The following is a 22500-nucleotide window of genomic DNA, read 5'->3' as shown; positions in this document are numbered from 1 at the left end:
ACTAGAAAGAGAATTGGGGGGAGGTGGGGAGAGGGACGGGTGAGGTTCCAGAAGGACGGTAGACAGGCAGACAGCTAGTTTTCATTTCTCTGTCATACATAAACATGGTGTATTACCATTGCTAATTAGGTAACCGCTGGCGCGGCTTCTGCCTGGCCCTGTCTGTCTGTCTGTCTGTTTGTCTGTATCTGTATGTCTGTAACTCGTTCTCGCTGTTATGGCGGAGCAAGACTTTGTTAGGGAAGATGGTGGTGGTGGTGGTAGTGATGTTTTTGGTGGTGATTGTGGTGGTAGGGGGGTGATTGTGGTGATTGTGTTGGTTGTGGTGACGATGGTGGGGAGGATGATGGTGAATGTGGGGGGGGATTTGTGATGGTGATAAGGTTATTTATATTGTAGCTGAGTGGTACAGCCAATAGTAACGTGGATGTAGAACTGCCTAGTGTAGGCCTTATGGTCTCTTGCAGTCTCCTTCATTCTCATGTCCTTATGTACGTGTGCGTCTACGTGTGCACACTGTGTGTACGTGTGTCTCCACCAACGAAGATAATTGTATACTCAGGAATGCAGTATGAATGTATGACGTCACAGGGAGTGTTGGGGGGGGGTGTCGCTGTGGGGGAGGGGACAGATTACTCTCCCCACTTCTCCCCAGAACAGCTAACTGGACAGTATTGTCCCCCACGTGTGCCTATATTATTATTATTATTTTCAATAATGCTCTCTACACCCCCCCTCCTATTGTACGGGTTCAAAGCCCGTGAGAGTGACGTTTCATTCCCCCCCAAAAAAAAAATAATAATAATAAAAATAAATGAATTAAATCCCCCCAAACCATATGGGGGGATTTATTGGATCAAGTCTTGTGATGATAATATTTCGGGGGATTATTATTGACCCCCCTACAACCCAGAGACTCGTATACGCCCAGAAATGTCAGTATAAGGTGAAGCTGTCAGCAGCTTTCTTCTCGACAGCTGTGCTGTAAGCACCCTATTCGGGTATCAGCTGCCGGTGCAGCTGATAACCAACGTTGTCTCCCAGCTGCTGGGAGTGGGAGTGGTGCTTTTGTGTGGAGTAAACTCCTCTTGTGGGAGTATTGTGGGAAGAAGGACGCCCCACGGTGCCTCACGAGGCTTGGTGGAGGGAGGGAGAGGGAGGGAGGAAGAGGTGGGTGCTTCCTCTTCGTCCAGCCGTCATGGATGAAGTGCGGATCTTGCGCAGGAATAAAATCCCCCGCGTGGTGGACAGAGGAAAGTATGTGAAGTGCTTCACCGGGGAACAGAGTTAGTGTTCAAAGCGGGTTACGAGGAAATTGTGGTTTAAGTTAACCGAACCCCGGTATATATATATATATATATATAGTTTTTTTTTTTTTTTATGAAATCCGGCGGCAGCGTAAGGATTTCGGTCTTTGGTGTGAAGTGCCTGTCATGCGGTTGCGGTCGCGGTTGGTGATTTTTATCAAGGGAAGGGGGTTGGAGGCACCGTGAATGTAGTCGGTCAAGCGGTCGGGCCCAAGGCGGTGGTGGTGGTGGTGAAAAAAGTTTGTGGTTAATTTGATGGAAATAGGATTGAGAATGGTGGAAGGGGGTTCGTGGTTGGTGTAGTGGAAACGGAATGGATGGTGATAAGTGACTGGTGGTGGTGGTGGTGGTGATAGTGTTGAAGTTAGGTGGAGGTGAACTTAGGACGAGGAGGAGGAGGAGGAAGAAGAAGAAGTTGTAGGTATAGGGAATGGATCAGATGATTACTAAGAGGAGGAGGAGGAGGGCGTGAAGACCAATCGGTAGTGTTGGAGGAGGAAGATGGAGTTGTGAAGACTGTGAGGAGGAGGAGGAGGAGGAGGAAGCACTAGATGGCACTCTTTGGCTCAGTTTTTCATCAACCTCCTGAAGTGGCTTCAGCGCTGAATGAAATAGTCTGTCATCAACTCATAATCTCCAGTCAGTATCCCCCTCCCCCCCGTTCCCTCCTTCCCCCCCCACTTCTGTAGACCCCCCCTTTGGGGATCTTCTCTCCCCCCCTCCCGCTTGTGAGGATAACTAGAATCCTGTGGAGGAACATGCAAAGAAATATGGAGTTAAATGTGGAGTGAAGGGTGTAGGTGATCAGGAGGGGAATGGAGGTGAAGAGGAGGCTATTGATCATGGAGGTCTTGGAGGTGGAGTGAAGGCTTAATAAGATGCTGTGGAGGAGAGGAGGGGGAGAAGCAGGGGGAAAGGAGGGAGGAGGAGGGATGATTTTTGTGATAGGAGGAGGAGGATGGGGATGGGGTGAGTGAAGGTGTAAGATGCTGTGGAGGACAGGAGGAGGAGGAGGAAGAGGAAGATGGAGGGTAGAGGGGCGATTCTCGTGTTAGGAGGAGGAAAGGGAGGGAAATGGAAAATTTTAAATGTTGTGGAAGACAAGAAGAAGAGGAGGAGGAGGAGGAGGAGGAGGAGGAGGAGGAAGGGGTAGGAGGGATGAGGGACGACTCTTGTGGTAGGAGGAAGAGGAGGAGGAAGGCGGGAAGGAAGGAGAAAGGCTTTAGATGTCCAGAAGGCAAGAGTAGGAGGAGGAGGAAGAAGAGGAAGAGGTAGGAGGGATAAGGTACGACTCTTGTGGTAGGAGGAGGAGGAGGAAGAGGAAGAAGGCGGGAAGGAAGGAGGGAGAAAGGCTTTAGATGTCCAGAAGGCAAGAGTAGGAGGAGGAGGAGGAGGAAGAGGTAGGAGGGATGAGGGACGACTCTTGTGGTGGGAGGAAGAGGAGGAGGAAGGCGGGAAGGAAGGAAGGAGAAAGGCTTTAGATGTCCAGAAGGCAAGAGTAGGAGGAGGAGGAGGAAGAAGAGGTAGGAGGGATGAGGGACGACTCTTGTGTTAGGAAGAAGAGTAGGAGGAAGGTGGGAAGGAAGGAAGGAAGGAGAAATGCTTTAGATGTCCAGAAGGCAAGAGTAGGAGGAGGAGGAGGAAGAAGTAGGAGGGATGAAGGACGACTCTTGTGGTAGGAGGAGGAGGAGGAGAAAGGCGGTAAGGAAGGAGGGAGAAAGGCTTTAGATGTCCAGAAGGCTAGAGTAGGAGGAAGAGATAGGAGGAGGAGGTAGGGGTAGGAGGGATGAGGGACGACTCTTGTGGTAGGAGGAAGAGGAGGAGGAAGGCGGGAAGGAAGAGGTAGGAGGAGGAGGGATGAGGGACGACTCTTGTGGTAGGAGGAAGAGGAGGAGGAAGGCGGGAAGGAAGGAGGAAGGCTTTAGATGTCCAGAAGGCCGTGTGATGACACTCGGAAACGAAGGGCAAGAAGGACATCCACATTGATTGGAACCGTTTCTGGCCCACGAACACTGCTCGAACGTTCGAAAGGACGTCCTGTTCCTGACGGACAGCTCAGCGCAAACACGTTCGAACCGCCGTAGTGACGTTCCTCAAGTTCGGTGAAAAACGTTCGAGGGACGGAGACGAATAGATGCACTAAATGGGGGAACCCTCCGTTCGAATTTCGAAGGTTCGAACTCTGTAAGGATGTTCGAAACGTTCGAGCAGTGATGACGAACCCTCCGTTCGAATTTCAAAGGTTCGAACAGTGTAAGTATGTTCGAAACGTTCGAACAGTGATGACGAACCCTCCGTTCGAATTTTGAAAGTTCGAACTCTCTAAGGATGTTCGAAACGTTCGAGCAGTGATGACGAACCCTCCGTTCGAATTTTGAAAGTTCGAACTCTCTAAGGATGTTCGAAACGTGATGACGAACCCTTGATTATTTCGTAGGTTCAGAAAACAACCCCTTCCCTTTCATTTCCCCTCCCTTCCCCTTCCCCCCTCTTTTCCCCTTCGTTCCCCTTCACTTTCCCTTCCCCTACAAGTGCCCTTCATCCTTCACCTCCTCACTTCCCCTCCTCCTCCTCCTCCTCCTCCTCCTTTCCCTTCCCCTCCCTCTCCCTCTCCCTCTCCCAGCTCCCCTCGTCCTTCTCCCTTTTCCATTCTCTTCCTCTCATCCCGCATGCCTGCCCTTCCTTTCCCCTCCTCCCTTTCCCCGCCTCCCTTTCCCCTCCTCCTTTCCCCTCTTTCCGCCACCTCACACCCCATCCCCTCGCCTCCCCCCTCTCTTCTTCTTTCCGCCCCTCTCTGCCGTTTTCTCTCTCTCTCTCTCTCTCTCTCTCTCTCTCTCTCTCTCTCTCTCTCTCCACCCGCCCTACCCCCACCCCCTTTTGGGCGGCGCGCACACAACAGCCCAGAATAAGCCCGATATAGGCTTCGGCGGCGCCAAGTGCTCCAATCCGGCTCCGATCACGGGGCCGCCGATCAAGCCAATGAATAGTCGAGATCCCGGGTGATGGCCTCGTGCGAATGACGGAAGCCATGGCCGCGGCGGCTCAAGACCAGCTGTTTGCAACTGAAGTCAGACAGCTGATTCTCCTGAAGCTGCAGGCCTCGACAGCTGCGGCGGTGATCGAGGGAGATATGTTGTACAGCTGGTCGTGATGTATAAGGTCATGCCGGTGGTGGTGGTGGTGTGGTGATCAGATAAGAATGGAAGACACTGCAAGAGACCATAAGGCCTATACTAGGTAGTTCCATACCCCGTACCACCTGTCATACCGTATCCATAAAGTTATCGAATCTTCTCTTAAGATTATGTCAGCGCTCACTGACTAACTACATAGTTACCAAGTCTATTCCATTCGTTAACTATTCTGTTGGTAAACCAGTTCCTGCCTATTTCCTTCTTAAACCTAAATATGTCCCATTTAAATCCATTACTACGACGAGTCCTACCCTGATGTCTTGGTATGATGACCCTACGTCAGGAGGCGCTGAGTAGCTGCGGCCGAAGCCGTCACCATTGCCCTATGATACGCTTTAGGGACTGTTAGGGGACAGGTAATAGACAGTCACTGCTGGTAGTCAGAGAGAAGTGCGGGATTCGAACCTACAACTAAGCGAATGCGAGGCTAGCACGCTTCCGATTAGTATTAGTTTTGATATCAATATTCTGGAAATAAGTGTATGTGTGTGTGTGTGTGCTCAAGGGTAACAGTAACGGGAAATGCAGTCTTGTATACTTGCAGGAGAGAGTGAGAGAGATGGAGGAGGAGGAGATGATCGTAACCGACGCTCCCGTCGGGTAAGCAGGAGGAGGAGCCTGGCGACCTTAGGTCCCCGTCATTTTGAAATCGCGTGGCATTGGTATGTGGTATGGGATTAGCAGCTTGGGTGATGCCATTTATGCTTGCATTGCCGCGTGGAGAGGATAAAGGAGACGAAGTGGATGGTTGAGGAGGGGCTGTGGAGTGATGGAGGGTGGAGGGAGGGAAGCGTAAGGTGGAGGTGGAATGTGAGAAGGTGGAGGGTAGGGGTCTGTGAGCGGAAGTTGGGGGGGGTGGAGGAATGTGGATTGAGGGTTGGAGGGGAGGGGAGGGGGGGTGCATTTACATTGATCAAAGTTGGTTAGTTTGAAGATGTTTGGCTGGGAGTGAATTGGGAGGAGGAAGAGGAGGAGGGGGAGGGGGATTCTTTGGGGAAAACGAGAATAAGGAGGGCGAAGAGGAGGAGGAGGAGGGGGAATATTGGTGGTAAGACGAGAATGAGGTGGGCGAAGAGGAGGAGGAGGAGGAGGAGGGGGAATATTGGGGATAAGACGAGGATGAGGAGGAAAAAGGGAGGAGTAGAGGAGGAGGAGGAACATACATAGCGTTAAAAGACGAGAATAAGGAGGGCGAAGAGGAAGAGAGAAAGAGAGAGAGATTTACACTTCGTTGGCCCATACCGGAAGGAATGTGAGTGAGAGTGATGAGAGAAGGAGGCAAGATAAAGAGAAGGAAGACTAAAAGAGGAAGACCAAATGTAGGAATGGAGAAAAACGAACGAAATGGAATGGGTTGGGATGGAATTAGTATGCTTGTGTACATGTATGTGTACGTATATGTGTGTGTGCGTGTGTACGTATGTGTGCGTGTACGTGTGTGTGTGTGGAGGGGCGAAAGTTAGGTTCATTAGTTACCAGGCAGTCAAAAAAGGAAGATAATAGAGAGAAAATAATAGAAATAGAAATAATAAAAATGGAGACACTTAAGAGTGGATGGGAGGGGGCTGGGTGGGGGAAAAACATTTGCATATATTAAAGTTGGCGGTAATGTCATGAGATTGTTTGGGCAAATGGAGATGTGGGAGGGTGAGGGGGAGCTAGTGGAGGTGGAGAGGTGGAGGGGAGGTGGTCGGGATTGTACTGAAAGGAGCGTGGAATGCGGTAATGGTGGTAATAGTGGTTGGGGGAGAAATTGGTAATCGAAGTAATGGTCCAGGATGGAACGTCTATTTCCCATTTATTAATTAATTTATTAGTCAATTTATTTGTCTTTTTATTAGTTTGATAGATCTAGTTGGAGGTTCGATGAAAATACGATGTTACGAAAAAAAATAGGCCAAATAAGGTGGGATATCACTTGAGAGAAAAAAGAGAGCGAGACATGGGAGAGAGAGAGAGAGAGAGAGGAGAGTAATCCCACAAGAAGAAGGATAAACACTGTAAGAATGAAAAGAAAAGGTATTCGACGGGGGGTGGGGGGATGGTAAAGAGCCCAGAGTTTGTTTAGTGTTGATTAGGGATTTTCTTTTTCCACGCTGGCACACAGAGAGAGAAAGAGTGAGAGAGAGGAAAAGAGAGTCTATTTCTGGTTGATGGTGGTAGTTGTGGGGGTGACAGGGGTGGTGGTGGTGGAGGTGGAGGTGGTAAGGGTGGAGATGATCAAAGAAGCAGAAGACAAGGTGGAAGAGGAAGAGAGTAAATAAATAAACAGGATGTTGGTGGTGACGACGACGATGATGATGATGATGATGCTATCACGACATGAAGGAAGAAGAGGAGAAAAAAAGGATATATACTGATTATATATGAGGAGGAGGTGGAGGTGATGGACGAAGTGGAGGACCAAGTGGAGGTTGAGGACGAGGTAGTGGAGGACCAGGTGGAGGTTGAGGACAAGGTGGAGCTGGTGGAGGTTGAGGATAAGTTGGAGGTGGTGGACGAGGATGAGGTGGTGGAGGTTGAGGACGAGGTGGAGGTGGTGGAGGTTGAGGACGAGGTGGAGGTGGTGGAGGTTGAAGATGAGGAGGAGGTTGAGGACGAGGTGGAGGTTGAGGATGAGGTGGAGGAGATTGAGGATGAGGTGGAGGTGGTGGAGATTGAGGATGAGGTGGAGGTTGAAGATGAGGTGGTGGTGGACGAGGACGAGGTGGTGGAGGTTGAGGATGAGGTGGAGGTTGAAGATGAGGTGGAGGTGGTGGACGAGGACGAGGTGGTGGAGGTTAAGGATGAGGTGGAGGTGGTGGACGAGGACGAGGTGGTGGAGGTTAAGGATGAGGTGGAGGTGGTGAACGAGGACGAGGTGGTGGAGGACCAAGTGGAGGTTAAGGACGAGATAGCGGTGGAGGACGATACGGGGGTGGAGGTGGAGGTGGTGGACGAGGTGGAGGTGGTGGACGAGCTGGCGACAGTCGTCAAGGAAGTACGACGACTGCAGAAGCGACGACCCAGACACGACGCCAAAGCGGCAAGATGAGGTAATGAGGACCTCGAAGAGGAGGAGGGGGAGTAGGAGGAGGAGGAGGGAGGAGGGAGGGAGGGAGGGAGGGGAAGAGGACGGGAGGGAAAAATAACCCTGAAGACGGTCTAATGAAAGTCGTGCCGAGGAACGGGTCGCGTCAGGAGGAGGAGGAAGAAGGAAGGGAAAGGAGGAGGGGAACGAGAGGAGGAAAAAGGGGAAAGGAGGGAGGAGAAAGGGGGAAGAGGAAGAAGGAGGAATGCAAAGGGGGAGGGGAACGAGAGGAGGAAGGTGAAGAGGAGGGGGGAAAAGGAGGAGGAAGAAGGGAAACGAGAGGAGAACCGGAGGAGGAGGAAGGGAAAAGGGGAGGGGAACGAGGGAAGGAAGAAGAGGAAGAGGGTGTAGGAGGTGGGGAAGAATTGGGAGGAGGGATGGCATTAGGAAGTTGCTTGGTTGTAGGAGGAAGAATTGGAGATAGAAGGAGGAGGAGGAAGAAAGGAGGAGGGGGAGGAGGAGGAATATGAAAACCGGAAGAGGCGAAGGCTGAAAGGGTAAGTTGAGAACGAGAGGAGGAGAAGAAGAAGAAAAAGGAGAAAAAAAACGGAGGATAGGAGAGAACTTGAGGCACTCTGGCGGCAGAGGGGGGAGGGGGAGGGGAAGGGGGAGGTTGAAACGGAGGTGCCGAAGAGGCCCCGTGATGACATGAACGGGCCAAGACGAGATAGGGAGAAGAGGAAGCTGGGGTGGGAGAAGAGGGAGGAAGGTGGGGGGGAGGGAGAAGAGGGAGGAAGGTGGGGGGGAGGGGAGAAGAGGGAGGAAGGTGGGGGGGAGGGAGAAGAGGGAGGAAGGTGGGGGGGAGGGAGAAGAGGGAGGAAGGTGGGGCAGAGAGAAGAGGAAGTTGAGGAAGGATAAGAGGGAGGGAGGTAGTTGGGTTAATGGAGAAGTGGGAGGAAGTTGGGAGATAGATGGAGGTGAAAGAGGGAGAAGATGGGAGGAAGGTGGAGGAGGAAGAAGTGGGAGGAAGTTTGGGGGGAGGGAGAAGGGAAGTAATCAGGAAGGAGTGGTGAGAGAGAGGGGTGTGGGTGGGGAAGAGTAGGAAGTGGTGATGAAGAGGAGGGGGTGAGGAGATGGAGAATAGAGATGAGGGAGACCAAGAGGGGAAAGGGGGGAGAGGGAGGGAAGAGTGATGACGGGGAGGAGAGAGGGGGAGTTAGAGGGGAGAGGAGGGGACGTGTTGAGGGGGGAGGGGGAGTGAGAGTGATGGGGAGAGGAAGGTTGAATAGTGAAGACGAAGAAAAGGAGAGTAAAGATGAGAGGAGGGGAAAGGGGGGAGGGAGGGAGGGAGGGGAAGTTTGGGGTTGTGGGATTGAAACTGATGCATTTTAGACGTGTGAATGCATGAAGAGCACCTCACGTCCAAGGGGTGGGATGCATCTCCCCCCCCCCCCGTCCGTCCTCTCCCCCCACCCCTCCTCCCCCGGGGGAAGGAGGGAGGTGGGGGAGACGGACAAGCGGGGTAATGGAACCAGACAGACAAATTAAGACCGATGGACAGGCAGACAGATGCAGTCCGACGCGAACACGCGATGTTCTTGTTGGACGGGGCGGCAGCAGGTCGGGGTGATGAAGGGATTTTTTTTTTTTTTTTTTTTTCCCGGACGAATGGGGGTCCCCCCCTGGGGTGGTGCCCCGGGGGAGAGGGAAACCGGGCCCCAGGCAGATACCGGGATCTCCGTGTGGTGATCGGCAAATAAAGCGGGTCAGTTGTATGAAAAGGTAACAGGTTGATGTTTTCACCATCTCCCCCCAACGTCACTATCATCACCATCATCACCACCACCCATCGTCACTATCATTAACATCATCACCACAACCCATCGTCTCTATCATCACCCATCGTCACTATCATCACCATCATCATCACCCATCGTTACTATCATTAACATCATCACCACCACCACCCATCGTTAATATCATCACCATCATCTCCATCACTGTCACCACTTATCACCACCACATAATTATTGCCACTATCACCATCATCATTACCATTATCACCATCACTGTCACCATGATCATAACTAATACCCCACCACGGACACCATCACCACCTCCACCTCATCTCCCACCACTTCCACCTCCACCCATATTAGACGCCGCTGGTCGGGCTAAGAGTTTGAGGAAAAAAGTCTCGGAATTGCTGTTAGTGAGGGAGGGAGAGAGGGAGGGGGGAAGGAGAGGGGAGAGGTGGGGAGAAGCTGGATGGGTGGGCGTGGTCGTGCTGGAAGCGTTGCAGGAAAAATAAAAACGAAAACTTCCGTGGAGGAAGGACGCCTCTGAAGACGAATAGAATCTTCTGGCCGTCGGCCCACAGGGTGAGTGTGTGTGTGTGGGGGGAGGTTCACTGGGTCCTCACGAGGGTGAAAGAAATCGCCTGCCGGCAGGTAAGGCTCAGATGTGAAGTGTTACCTGGTATAGGTGTGTATGACAATGGGGAGGGGAGCGTAGGGTGAAGTTTGTGGGGGGGGGGAAGAGAGGAACCTTTATGTAGGGTGAATTGGGTGTACTCCACTCCCCCAACACCACGAGACCCAACCCTGAGGTGAATGAACTCGCCTGGTGGTAGACGTGTTTATACGTCGTTAGGAGCAGTCAACGTTTCGGTTTGCGTTTTACGTATCTTCAGGTATTTTGGAGCCGAAGACGATTCAGCTTCTCTCTCTTTCTCTCTCTCCCTCTCTGTCTCTCGAGTTTGTCAGCCAATTTTGGGGTTCTAGAGCTGGAAGAGCTGGAGTTTGGAGGACCTAGACGAACTCTGCAGGGTCATTGAATTGATCTGCTTTTTATCCAGCGATTCTGTCCTCATCGTCATCAGCAGTTGCAGCAATATTGTCTAAGACAGTAATCAAAAGCGCGCGCGCGCGCGTGTGTATATTCATATATATATAGATATATATATATATATATATATATATATATATATATACATATATATATATATATATATATATATATATATGCTAATAAGAACACGGGTACGTGTGTTCACTTATGCAAAGTAGACCACTTGGAAAAAGAAACTAACGAAGCAGAGCGCTTTCGTATATTACATCAATGCAAGATGTAATATACGAAAGCTCTCTGCTTCGTTAGTTTATTTTTCCAAGTGGTCTACTATGCATATATATATATATATATATATATATATATATATATGTTGTGTTTTTTCTTGCCATGCTATTTCATTCAGCATGGAGGAACCTTGACCGGTCTTAGGGCGTCATGCATACTGGCCCTTAGAGGGATCGGGTGTAGGGGGTGGAGATCGAGAGGTGGGGCGGGGGGGATAGGAGTGCACGCAGTAACACCTCGTGCGCCCCCAAATGAGGTGTTCGTGCACCTGGGGATGGAGGGAGGCTTTGACCCCCTCATTTCGTTGACGCCCTCTATGGGGCTTTATGGATAAGGAAATGAGGCTTTTAAGCAGCTCAGGAGGAGGAGGAAGAGGAGGAGGAGGGGGGAAGGGTCTCAGAGGGGTCTCGATCGATTGTGACCGTTCAGGGCAGGGCGGAGGCCCCCTGATTAAATATAAAAAAAAAATCCTGGCCTTTAGAAAGGAAGGACTCCGCAATGGGGGAGGTGGGGTCACCATCTTGAGGAGGGGGAGGAGGAGGCAATTTGCCACGGGGGCTGTGCCGACATTTACGGCTGAAGTCATTTGCAAACTCCCCCCCCCTTCTCCCCCTCGCCCCTCAACACGTACTACCCTCCTCACGATTTCATTCATATTCATGTATGCAGTGTAACGTGCGCATGTGTGTATGTGTGGGCGTTGTTACAAATTCATTAGTGAGGAACGTATGCATATACATACATTATATATATGTATATAATATATATATATATGTGTGTGTGTGTGTATCTGTCTCAGAGAAAGACAGGAAAACAAGAATAAATTCATAAACTTCAATGTTGTAGGGTAAACTCGTTTAAAGTCAGTTAAGGTAAGCCTCTACATTCACGGTTAGTGCTCTTCCTCCAGGTCTGGGCCAACGAACTTTTGAACTTTTCACCAACCTCCTTATCGACCCTTCCCCTCCTCCGCCTCTCCCCCCATTCTCCCCCTTCCTCTCCCCCTCTCTCTCTCGCCTCTCCTCACCCCACTCTCTCCTCTCTTCCTGTTTCTCTCTTTCCATATATATATATATATATATATATATATATATATATATATATATATATGGGTGGTCACCACGGTCTTGGATCACGTGTTGGACTCGTGGTCGACAGGTTGCCCTCTGGATGAGAGTTCAAGAGCTCGTAGTGTCAGACACAAGAGGGTAAGGGACCGTTCCTGTAATACAGAATCGAACTCGGGTCACTGTGACATGTGCGCGCGCGCACACACACACACACACACACACACACACACGTTCGTCACCGATTCTTCCACCCGACGCTCCCCTACCACGCCACGTTAATAGGAACAACAACAAGCATGTACCCATGATCAGAACACCAAGGACTGACCACTACTGACCACTAATCCGTCCATAATGCACATCATTAACTCTATCCTAGTTCTACAATTAACTCAAATTGTACAATATCAGTGTATCACTGTTAACTCGATAATTTATTACACACACGCGCGCACACACACACACACACACACACACACACACACACACACACACACACACACATTTGTTGGGAATGCCTGGATATAAATTTTCCCGTGCATTAGCTTTCCACAGACAACACAATATTTCTTCCCTGAGTGACTTAAAGGCCTGTCCTGTGGCCGTTGCCGGCTACAGGGGGGCCGTAGATCTTCTGCAAGAGAGACGAGGGGCAACGCGTGGATTGGCCCATGGTGTGGGAGAAAAAAAAATTGTGTAGATGAATAAAAGATAACAAAGTGAATAAATAATAATAATTATAATTGTAATAGTAGTAATAATGACGATGATGATAAGGATAAAAAGCTTTTATGTGATTGAATGAAAGCCAACATAATCTCATAAGTCATGTAGTAACTGGGACGGGTAAATGACAATCGTAATGTTTACATTGTTCTGTCGAGACCCGTGAGGTGGCAGAGGTGAAAAAAATCCTTGCCTCTAAAAAATGCGGAATGACAGCCATTAAAAAAAAAAAAAAAATCGCCATGGTCGACCGGGATGATGACGTCCCCGATCTTCCGTGTTCCATTTATTATTATTGTCGCTTTGCGCGGCGACGGATCTCAAGTAGGAATAATTCTTGCTCCCGAAGGAGTTCCTCCTGAAGAGAGGAGGACCCGGCTTGTGCCGTAATGAGCGCGGCGGGGACGGCGACCGTCTCGGTCTCTTGTCTGGCCGCGGGCGTCTTTGGTGTCAACCTTGCCAAGGTCACGGAGGCGTGATGCAATACGCCAGAGGAAGAGCGCGGCGCCACCCGCCCCGGTCGCGCGCGCGCGCGCGTGAGGGAAAGAGAGCACGGGCTGGGGGGCGGGGAGTGGTGTAGGTTGGGGTGGCCGGCGGGGTGGGGGGTGTCTTTCGTTTGTGTTGATTTATGGATTTCATTATTTCTTTCTGGTCTTTTCCCTCGTTGGTTCTTCTCTCTCTCTCTCTCTCTCTCTCTCTCTCTCTCTCTCTCTCTCTCTCTCTCTCTCTCTCTCTCACACACACACACACACACGCACGCACGCACGCAGACCTCCGCTTTCCCCGTCCTCTCCCTCCCTCCCTCGTTTGCATTCTTTATTGCGACAGCGCTGCCCCCAGCTTTTCCAATAGCACATTCATTAAGCATTAATTATCATTTGTCGCCAGCCTGGCGTTTATAAACATCTGATTTCCTACTCGCTGCGATCGAGGGTGCGCACCTCTTGCCGCCGCGGGAGTGAGCTCATTCCGTCGGAGTCCACCGCTGGACAAAGGCCTCTCTTGTCTCTCTTTCTCGGTCTTCCTCTCTTCTCTCTCCCCTCCACGCTTGTTAGGGTCACGACTGATGTGTATATACGTGTGCCTGCGTGTGAGAATATACATCGTATTTGTGATTATATGCATGTGATTTGTGCGGTTGCGCGCATACCTAAGCTGGTCTTACGTGCGAGAGAACAGGTATCCTTTCTGACCAGGAATTCTGTCTTCTGGTATGTGTTGGCTTGATTACAGCTTATATCAATTCCTCACCCGTCGGTGCCATCTTCGAGCTTGTTAACCCACTCACACCCGCTCATCACCCGCCGCGGTTGCATGAGAATGGGAACAGGTGATATTGTTCAGCCCTGAGGGTGGGAATCGGGTTGAAGAGATTGAAGATAGGATGGGGTGAAGGGGGTCTGGTAGGAACTTCTCCCCCCCCCGACCTCCCATCCACTCTCTCTTCTTTCTTCTTTCTTCTTTCTCATCTTGTGGCGTATTGGTTTCTGTCTCGCTTGACGCGACATAGACCCGAGTTTGAACCCAGCGGCTGACGGTTGCATTGACATGCCATGCCACTCCCTAGCACATAAGGCAAAGGTGGAGACCTTGAAGACAGCTAAGCGACTCCTGGCGTGAAGCCTTGTGTCTCCGTCACTTCAAAAGGATTGTTTCGAAGTTCGGGTCCCCGCGGAGAGGCGTCGCCGGCGCCGCCTTTCCGCGATAAATGACGCGATGGCGGAAGCTTGACTACTGTCATCTGTTTCTCTCAAGTTCTTTATGAGCCGTGGAGCCCTTTGAGTACACTCGCCGACGTCGTCGCCAACGTCGTCGATTGTCGTCGTCGCCAACTCTCGTTTTTGTTGCCAACCTCGTCTCCTTCGTCGCCAACTTTGTCGTTTTCTTTTTTCCGCCAACCTCGTCTCCTTCGTCGCCAACTTTGTCGTTTTTTGTCGCCAACTTCATCTCCTTTGTCGTTTTTTTGTCGCCAACATCATCTCCTTCGTCGCCGACTTTGTCGTTTTTTGTCGCCAACCTCATCACCTTCGTCGCCAACTTTGTCGTTTTTTGTCGCCAACTTCATCTCCTTCGTCACCAACTTCGTCGGTTGGGGAGCCACACCCGAATGGTACTCGCGCGAGTCGACCACTTTGACCACTCGCCCACCACACCTCCTTGAACTCTCGTTCTATCCCGAAGGAGTTTTGGAGTGGGAGTGAGTGGGCTGTCGCTCGACGGGCTGCAGCTGTTGCAGGAGCAGATGCTCGTGGCTACGCCCCCACCCCCACCCCTCACCCACTCCCTCTTCCCGGATCATCCGGACCGGAGGTGCTCTCGCTCCTTGACCACCGGAAGCAGGGTCAGGATCGCCTCTTCTCACGCAGAGTAGCCCCCCCACCTCCCCCCCCCTCTCTCTCTCTCTCTCTCTCTCTCTCTCTCTCTCTCTCTCTCTCTCTCTCTCTCTCTCTCTCTCTCTCTCTCTCTCTCTCTCTCTCTCTCTCTGTCGTCATCCTCTCCCTCTGATCTACCTTCCCTGTGCTTTATTTCTCTTCTCTCCTATCCCTCTTTCTAGCCCTCCTCCTCCTCTTCCTTCTCACTATCCTCTACCTTCACCTCCCTTCATCTTCCTCCTCCTCCCCCTCGTCTTCCTCCTCCTCGTCTTCCTCCTTCACTTCCCTTTCTCCATTTCCTACACTTTGTTCTCCCTCGTCCTTCCCCCTGGGGCTCGAACCTCCGCTTAATGGTTGCATTTAATCACAAGTAGTTCTAAGTCTCTTCAGTGTTAACGAGTGTAGTTAGCGTCGCAGTAGTTTCATTGCGGAGTCGTTATCGCGCACTTCCACCGCGTCCACAAGGGGCCATTCTCCCCAGGGACCTGCGAGGGGGACGTCGGATAGGGTCGTTTCACAGACGCGTAGAGACCGGGGTTCTGAAGTCATCAAGATTGACATTAGTTTTCGTTTTGGTGCTACAATGGTTTATATTATTAATAGTAGTATTAGTAGTATTCTTTATTGAAGCTGATATTAAAGGGATAACAGATGGGTGTTGGACGAGAGAGTGTTGGTTGCGTGCCTTGCATGGCCTTCTTATAAGGGCGATGAAGCGGATTAGAACTTGGATCAGTGACATAAAACAGCGGGTTACCATAAATGGTGTAAAATCCAGTTGGAGTGTTTCTAGTGGAGTTCCCCAGGACTCAGTTTTGGGTCCCTTATTGTTCATTATGGACATAAACGACTTGGGTGAATGGATTGATAGTGAATTTGGTAAATTTGCGGACGACACTAAAAGAGGACACCTAATTAGGTCAGGAGACGACGCCGAGATTCTGCAGGATGATCTTAACAAATTGTTCACATGATCGGTGAAATGGCAAATGGATTTCAATATCTCAGATATAGTTTAGATAACACGTGTTTAGAGAAAACTGAATGCGAAAGAGACTTGGGAGTTCTAGTAAGTCCTGACCTTAAATCCAGGAAACAGTGCATTAGCGCCATAAATAAAGCTAACAGAGCATTAGATTTCATTGCTAGGACGGTTACGAATAGAAGTGCAGAGGTAATTATCAAAATCTATCTAGCGTTTGTTAGATCCATCCTTGACTATGTGGTACTGTTTTGGTCTCCGTCCTATAAAATACATATTATTTCACTAGAATCAGTACAGAGGAGAATGACCAAAATGGTACATAGGCTCAGAAATTTACCTTACGAGGAGAGGCTTAGGCACCTTAACTTACTCTTTGGAAAGACGCAGAGTGCGGGGTGATCTAATAGAGGTGTTCAAGTGGATCAAGTCTTTAACAAGGGTGACGCAAACAAGATCATCATATTAAGACAACAGGGGAGGACTCGCAGGACAAGTTTAGATTTAAGAAGGAAATAGGCAAGAATTGGTTTACTAATAGGGTGGTCAACAAATGGAATAGACTTAGTAACCATGTAGTGAGCGCTGAAACTATCGGTTGTTTTTAAGATGACAGGTGGTAATGGGCATGGAACTGCCTAGTATAGGCCTTATGGTCTCTTGCAGTCTCCTTCATTCTTATGATCTTAAGCCTTTTGGTATTAGGATGTATGTACAGTTATTTTTTGTTTGTTTCTGTTTTGTTTGTATTTAATTGTTATTATTGTTGTTATTTCAGCGATGTGTGCGGGCCGCGGACAAGTCTGGGTCCAAACTACTGGACCCGCACCTGGACCGAACGGTCAAGGAGTCCGCAAAGAAGAAGACGTCCACCTGCTTCCTCCTCAACAACAAGGTCAGTAGGAGGACATTTGGACCCACGGGACCCAAAAAGGACCCTGTGTTATTGGTGTTGTTCGGTTCTCGGGTCCAACAGCCCCTGAGGCACTAACCTCGGGGGTGCGGGTGGGAGGGTATGCAAACGGTCCGAGGCGGGGGTCTTCTAGAAATTTTGGTTTTCGAGTGGGGTGGGGAAATGACCGCATGCGCGGATTTGTTAATTTTATTTATTTATTTATTTGATTATTTTGGAACTTATGAAGGTTAGGGTTCCCGTTTGATTTGGGCTCCCAATTCTATTATTATTATTATTATTATTTTTGTTATATATATATTTTTTGTTGGTAATCAGTAACAAAGAGGTCATCATTCCGAAGAATTACTTTTCATTCAAACACCGGGGTGGGGAAGAGAGAGGGAGGGGCAGGGGTAGGTTCTTGTGGGAAGCACTGAGCGGGGCAGGTACCAACTATCCTCCCCTCCCCCCCACTTGCCCTATCCCCCCCACCAAGTAGCCTTACCGGATTGGTACAAGAAGAGCGCACCTGGCAGGTGTCGGGGAATAAAGAAACATCGAAACCGCCATTGTTGGTATACTGTAACCTGACCGCCCCTCACCCACCCCCCACCCCCGGGAAGGGGGAGGATGGAGGATTAAGAAGATGTACCTCCCTTTCCCTCCCCTCACTTCTTCTCCCCTTCCCCTCCCCACTCCCTTCCCCTCCCCACTCCCTTCCCTTCCCCTCCTCCCCCCTCCTGTCCTCTCCCCTCCCCTTCCCACTCTCTTCCCTTCCCCTCTGATCTCTACCCCTCCCCTCCCCTCCCTTCCCTCTCCCCTCCCCTCCCCTCCCCTCCCAGTCCCTTCCCTGCCCATTCCTCCCCCTCTATTCCCCTCCCCTTCCCTCCCTTTCCCCTCCCCAGTCCCTTCCCTGCCCATCCCTCCTCCTCCATTCCCCTCTCCCGTTCTCCCTTCCCCTCCCCCTCCCTCCCTTACCTCTTCCAGTCCCCTCTCGTCCCCCCTTTTCTCCTCCCCTCCCCTCCCGTCCCAGCCCTTTCCCTCCCCTCCCCTCCTACACACAGACTACTAGTTCTCATCCATACACCTACCCACCACCCATCCCCCCTCCGCACTCTCCCTCCCCCCTCTCTCGGGGGGAGATTAAGGTCTACATGCTCCGTGCTGAGTCATTTCTTCACTAACCAACTCCCACCCCACCCCACCCTACACCAGAGTATTTCTTCCTCTCCCTGACGTACTCCCTCCCTTCCCCCCCACATTGTATTTTTCTCTCTTCCTCCCCTCCCCCACCATCCACATCGTATTCTCCCCGCCTCTTCCCTCACGTCTTGGTACAAATATTCTTCCCTGGTACTCCCCCTCCTCCCATGTGTTCCTCCCCCATGTGTTCTCCCACCCCCACGTGCCCACCTCCTCCATTCCTACCCTCCTCTCCCCATTCCCAACCCTTAAACTCCCTCCATTCTCACCCTACTCTCTCATCCCCACCCTCCAACTCTCCCCCAATCCCACCCTCCTTATCTCCCCATTTCCATCCTCCAACGCCCTCCCTCTCCCTCCCTCTCCCTCCCTCCTACTCTTCTGTTTCTGTTTTGAGCTTGTTGTGTGTACAGCGAAAGAAGAAATGTGTGCTTTGTAAACAAACATTTGATGCAAATTCTTCGAGTGTTGAGGCACAGCAGAAGGTGGAAATATATACACTCCAAACAAACGTGTAGTACGCGCGTACACACACACACACACACACACACACACACACACATAACCTTGAGAAAATAAAAATACATATTATTTTATTAGTATCCTCAAGATGGTGACTTTCATTATGTGTGTGCGTGCGCATGTGCCCTCCCTTTCTTCCCTTCCCCTCTCCACTTCCCCCTCCTCCTCCCCTCTCCCCTTCCCCCTCCTCCTCCCCTCTCCCCTTCCCCCTCCTCCTCCCCTCTCCCCTTCCCACTCCCCCACTGCCTTGGAAACAAGTGTTTCCCAGTTGGCCGCCCAGCTGTGCTCGCAGGTAGATGGGGTCATTAGCTGGGTGTGATTGCCTGGGACTTTTCACCTGACATACAGCCGGGAGGAGGAGGAAGAGGAGGTGGAGGAGGAGAAGGAGGAGGTTAGGTGTCTTCTCTGTCGGTGGTCGAGCAGCTCCCACACACGAACGCACACAAACGCATACACACACGCACCTACACGCACGCACACATGCACGCACGCACAACCGTGTTCCTCGTTCGTAGAAAGTCAGCCACCCAGGGCCTGGGTCCTCTGGAGGGCCTGACTGCCTGCTGGGGCCATGTCGAGGGGGTGGAGGTGGGAGAGCGGGTGGAGTAGGTGGGTGGGCTGGTGTGGGAGTGTCATGGGGGGCTAGGGGTGGAGGAGGAAGAGGAGGAGGAAGGTTGGGAGGGTAAGCGTGAGTTTGGATTTGTGGGTAAAGGGATATGAGGAACAAGGGAGAAGAAGAAGAAAATGTATAAAGGGAAAATAGAGGAAGATAAAAGAATAACAAAAGGGTGGGAAATGCGATTCCCCATGGTCTTTGGATCACGTCTTGGACTCGTGATTGACAGCTATTACCTTCCTGGATGAGAGCTCAGAGCTCTTATATGACCGATCTATGGGTAATGCTGTGACCTTACACACACACACAACTCACCGTCCACGAAGGTTGGAGTAACGGTTCGCAGCGCTGCGATACTGAATTTATTTTAGCTCTGAGCGGGATTCAAACTCGGATCGTTGTGTATATTTGAGGTGTTCTTTATAAAGAATATGGTTTGAGTTTGGCTAAGGTGTACGTAGAAAGGATGGTGATTGGGGAAGATATTGAGAGAGATAGAAGGTGTTTGTGATGATTTGGCATGAAGAGAATGGATGTATGGAAGAGGGAGAGAGTTAGAGGGTGGAGGGATGAGATTGAGAAGTTTGAAGGAAGTGAATTGGTGGAAGATTTCGTTCAACGGGGGGCTGGCGGCGGTTTGATGGCCGGATAAAGTAGGGGGGGCGGGGGGAGAGGAAACTGGGGGGAAACTCCCATAAGGTCCTCCTCATCCAGGTGGAGTCAAAGTCGACAGAGAACTAGGATAATGTATTGAGGACGACCTCTATCAAGGCCTCGTTCCTCTTTTTGTATGTGTGTGTGTGTGTGTGTGTGTGTGTGTGTGTGTGTGTGTACCTAATTGTATACATGAAAGGAACAACGTTCATAGGTTCCTGTATCCTTCTCTCCACTTATCAAACCTACCCGTGTGTGTGTGTATGTGCGCGCGCGCGCTCGTGCGTGCGTGCCTATTTTAAGCCTTGCCGAAAATTTAATCAAGTATTTTGAAGATTGTTTGTGGCTTTTGTTCCAGCGTCGTCATGTTTTCGTTAGGAAGCTGAATTCCTGTGCGGAAGATTTTCCACAGATCGTTTTAGTCTTGTCGGAAATCGGAGGAGAGTTCCCACTTTTAGGATTGGAATCTGTTCCTCAATTAACAAAGTATTTGGTCTGTATTGAGCACAGAAATGTTCTTATTTTATTTTTTCATTTGTTTGTTTCATTTATTTATTATTTTGGTCTGCATTGAGCAAAGTAATGCTCCAAGTTATTTGTTCATTTATTTGATTTATTTACTTGTTATTATTTTGGTCTGTACTGAGAACAGGAATGCTCTTATTTTAAGTTTTACGTATTTTTATTTATTCGTATGTTATTTTTTGTACTAGAGATAACTTAAGATATACAAGCCACGTTTGTGTGAATGTGTGTGTGTGGATGTGTGTCTGACTTTTGTGTGTATTTATTTGCCAGATTGTAGTATACAGAAAAGAAACAATACTCGTGGAGTCCCGTTTCCTACTCTCTAATTGATCATACATAACCTCAAATTCGTGTATGTGTGTGTGTATGTATGCATGCATGCATGCATGCATCTCCCCGTGTTTTTTTCCTAGTTGTATATATACTCGTACAGGTTTGTATCTGTGCTGTGCTCATGGGGGTCCCGTTTCTTCCTTTCTACTCACTTGTTTCGTAAGGTCGGGGTGTGAGGTTGGGTCATGCAGGCTGACAAGGGGTCACAGGTCAGGTCAGGGCAGGTCAAGAGAGGTCAGCTGGCACAACAGCACAATGGTCAGTGTCCTCCATGGTTGTGTGTCCTCTGGGAGAGGACGGTTGTGGATCTGAGCGTAAGATATTTTTATTTATTTTTTATTCTCTTATTGTTGCTAGTGTTATTTTTATCACTAGTACGATTGCTATTACCACTGGTAATGTTTTTGTCATTGTTTACTATGACTTTTGTTTCTAGTGTTGATTTTATCTTACATCATAAATTTTTTGTACGAAGGTAACACTGATAGTGATAATATGGTTTAACGTCACAAACTCCCCCCTATCGGAAGGCTAGGATGGTGCCCCTCACAGAGGGCTTTGTAGCGTGGAATTTAATGAACCATCATGCCTTTGGTTCAACTTCGCCGGTGGCAGGCTTCGAACCGCCATCTCAACCTTCGCTGCAAGTAACGACGCCTTAACCCGATAGGCCAGCGAGATTCCATGATAATACATACATACATACATATACCAAGGCTTTTTCCCCCTTTCAAGGGAGGTAGCCAAAAAGGGAAAGGCATAAAAACACTCCCACCCATTTCATCCCTAAATACACTCCACACCCCTCCCACCCTCCCTCTCATCTGAGCACCTCCTGGATGACGGGTCATCCCTGCACCTTGCCCACCGCCCTGGGTCAGAAGCAGTGTCGCAAGACACAGCACATCCACAGCAAGGCCGCTTCATTTAATCGGCGACCCCCCCCCTCCGTCCCCCCTTGCATATAAGGAGAGGACGGGGAGAAATCCCTTCGGGCTGCGTCAAAATTTACTCACACATACTACCCCACCCCCACCCCCCCGCCCATTCCTCCTCATGCAATCACAACATCATCCATATACAACCATTCTCCACTCACCTCTGTCTTCCGTCCTCTCCCTTCCTTCCTCAACAGACATTCCCCTCTTCCCCAAAGCTCCCTTCACCCCATCCATCCACCTCATCCTAGGACGTCCCCTCATGTCCACTCCCTCCACATCTGCCTTCCATACCTCTTTTACTAGTCTTTCTTCACTCATTCTTTCCATGTGTCCAAACCATCCTAATATTCTTTCATCAACCCTATCTCCCAGCTCCTTTTTCACCCCTGTTCTCCTCTTCACCTCCTCATTTCTCACTCTATCCAGCTTAGTAACCCCCACCATACTTCTCAGACACCTCATCTCAAACACATTCAAACTCCTTCTCTCTTCTTCTCTTATGTTCCACGTTTCTGCCCCATACAGTACTGTTGGCACAATCACTCCTTCATACAGTCTCCTCTTCGCATCCATTCCTAAATGTCTATTCCTCATTACACTCTTTAAATCCACCAAGGCATTTACTCGCTTCTCTCAATCTACATTCTACCTCCACCTTCACTCCACCTTTTCCTGCTACACTTGCACCCAAGTATCTAAAACTATCCACTTCCTCCAGTCGCTCTCCCTTAATGTTCACTTCCAGTCTACTGCCACTTTCACCCCTTGTACATCTCATCACCTTACTTTTACCCACATTTATCTTTAGCTTTCTTCTATCACATACTCTCCCAAACTCTGCCACCAGCTTCCTCAATCCCTCCTCCGACCCTGCCACAAGCGCAGTGTCGTCCGCAAACAACAGCTGGCTCACCTCCCACTTTTCTCCATTTTCTTTAACCATCTCCAATCCCTGACCCACTACCCTAGCATTCACCTCTCGCACCACCCCATCCATGTATAAGTTGAA

At 50.0% G+C, this 22500-nt stretch overlaps 1 protein-coding gene across 3 annotated transcripts in view; it reads left to right on the top strand.

Moving 5' to 3' along the window:
* LOC143035294 (uncharacterized) overlaps positions 1-22500 on the top strand; it is a 431172-nt gene that overhangs the window by 231413 nt on the left and 177259 nt on the right. For all 3 annotated transcript variants that reach the window (XM_076202172.1, XM_076202169.1, XM_076202170.1), the window contains exon 2: positions 16578-16694. In XM_076202172.1, the coding sequence (XP_076058287.1) occupies positions 16578-16694 (117 nt within the window). The remainder of the gene's footprint in view (positions 1-16577; positions 16695-22500) is intronic.

The sequence above is a fragment of the Oratosquilla oratoria genome, chromosome 18, assembly GCF_046742065.1.
Source record: "Oratosquilla oratoria isolate Oo_2021 chromosome 18, ASM4674206v1, whole genome shotgun sequence".
Classification (NCBI taxonomy): Eukaryota; Metazoa; Arthropoda; class Malacostraca; order Stomatopoda; family Squillidae; genus Oratosquilla; species Oratosquilla oratoria.
Note: the sequence above shows the minus strand (reverse complement) of the source record. Positions and strands in the feature narration are given on the sequence as shown.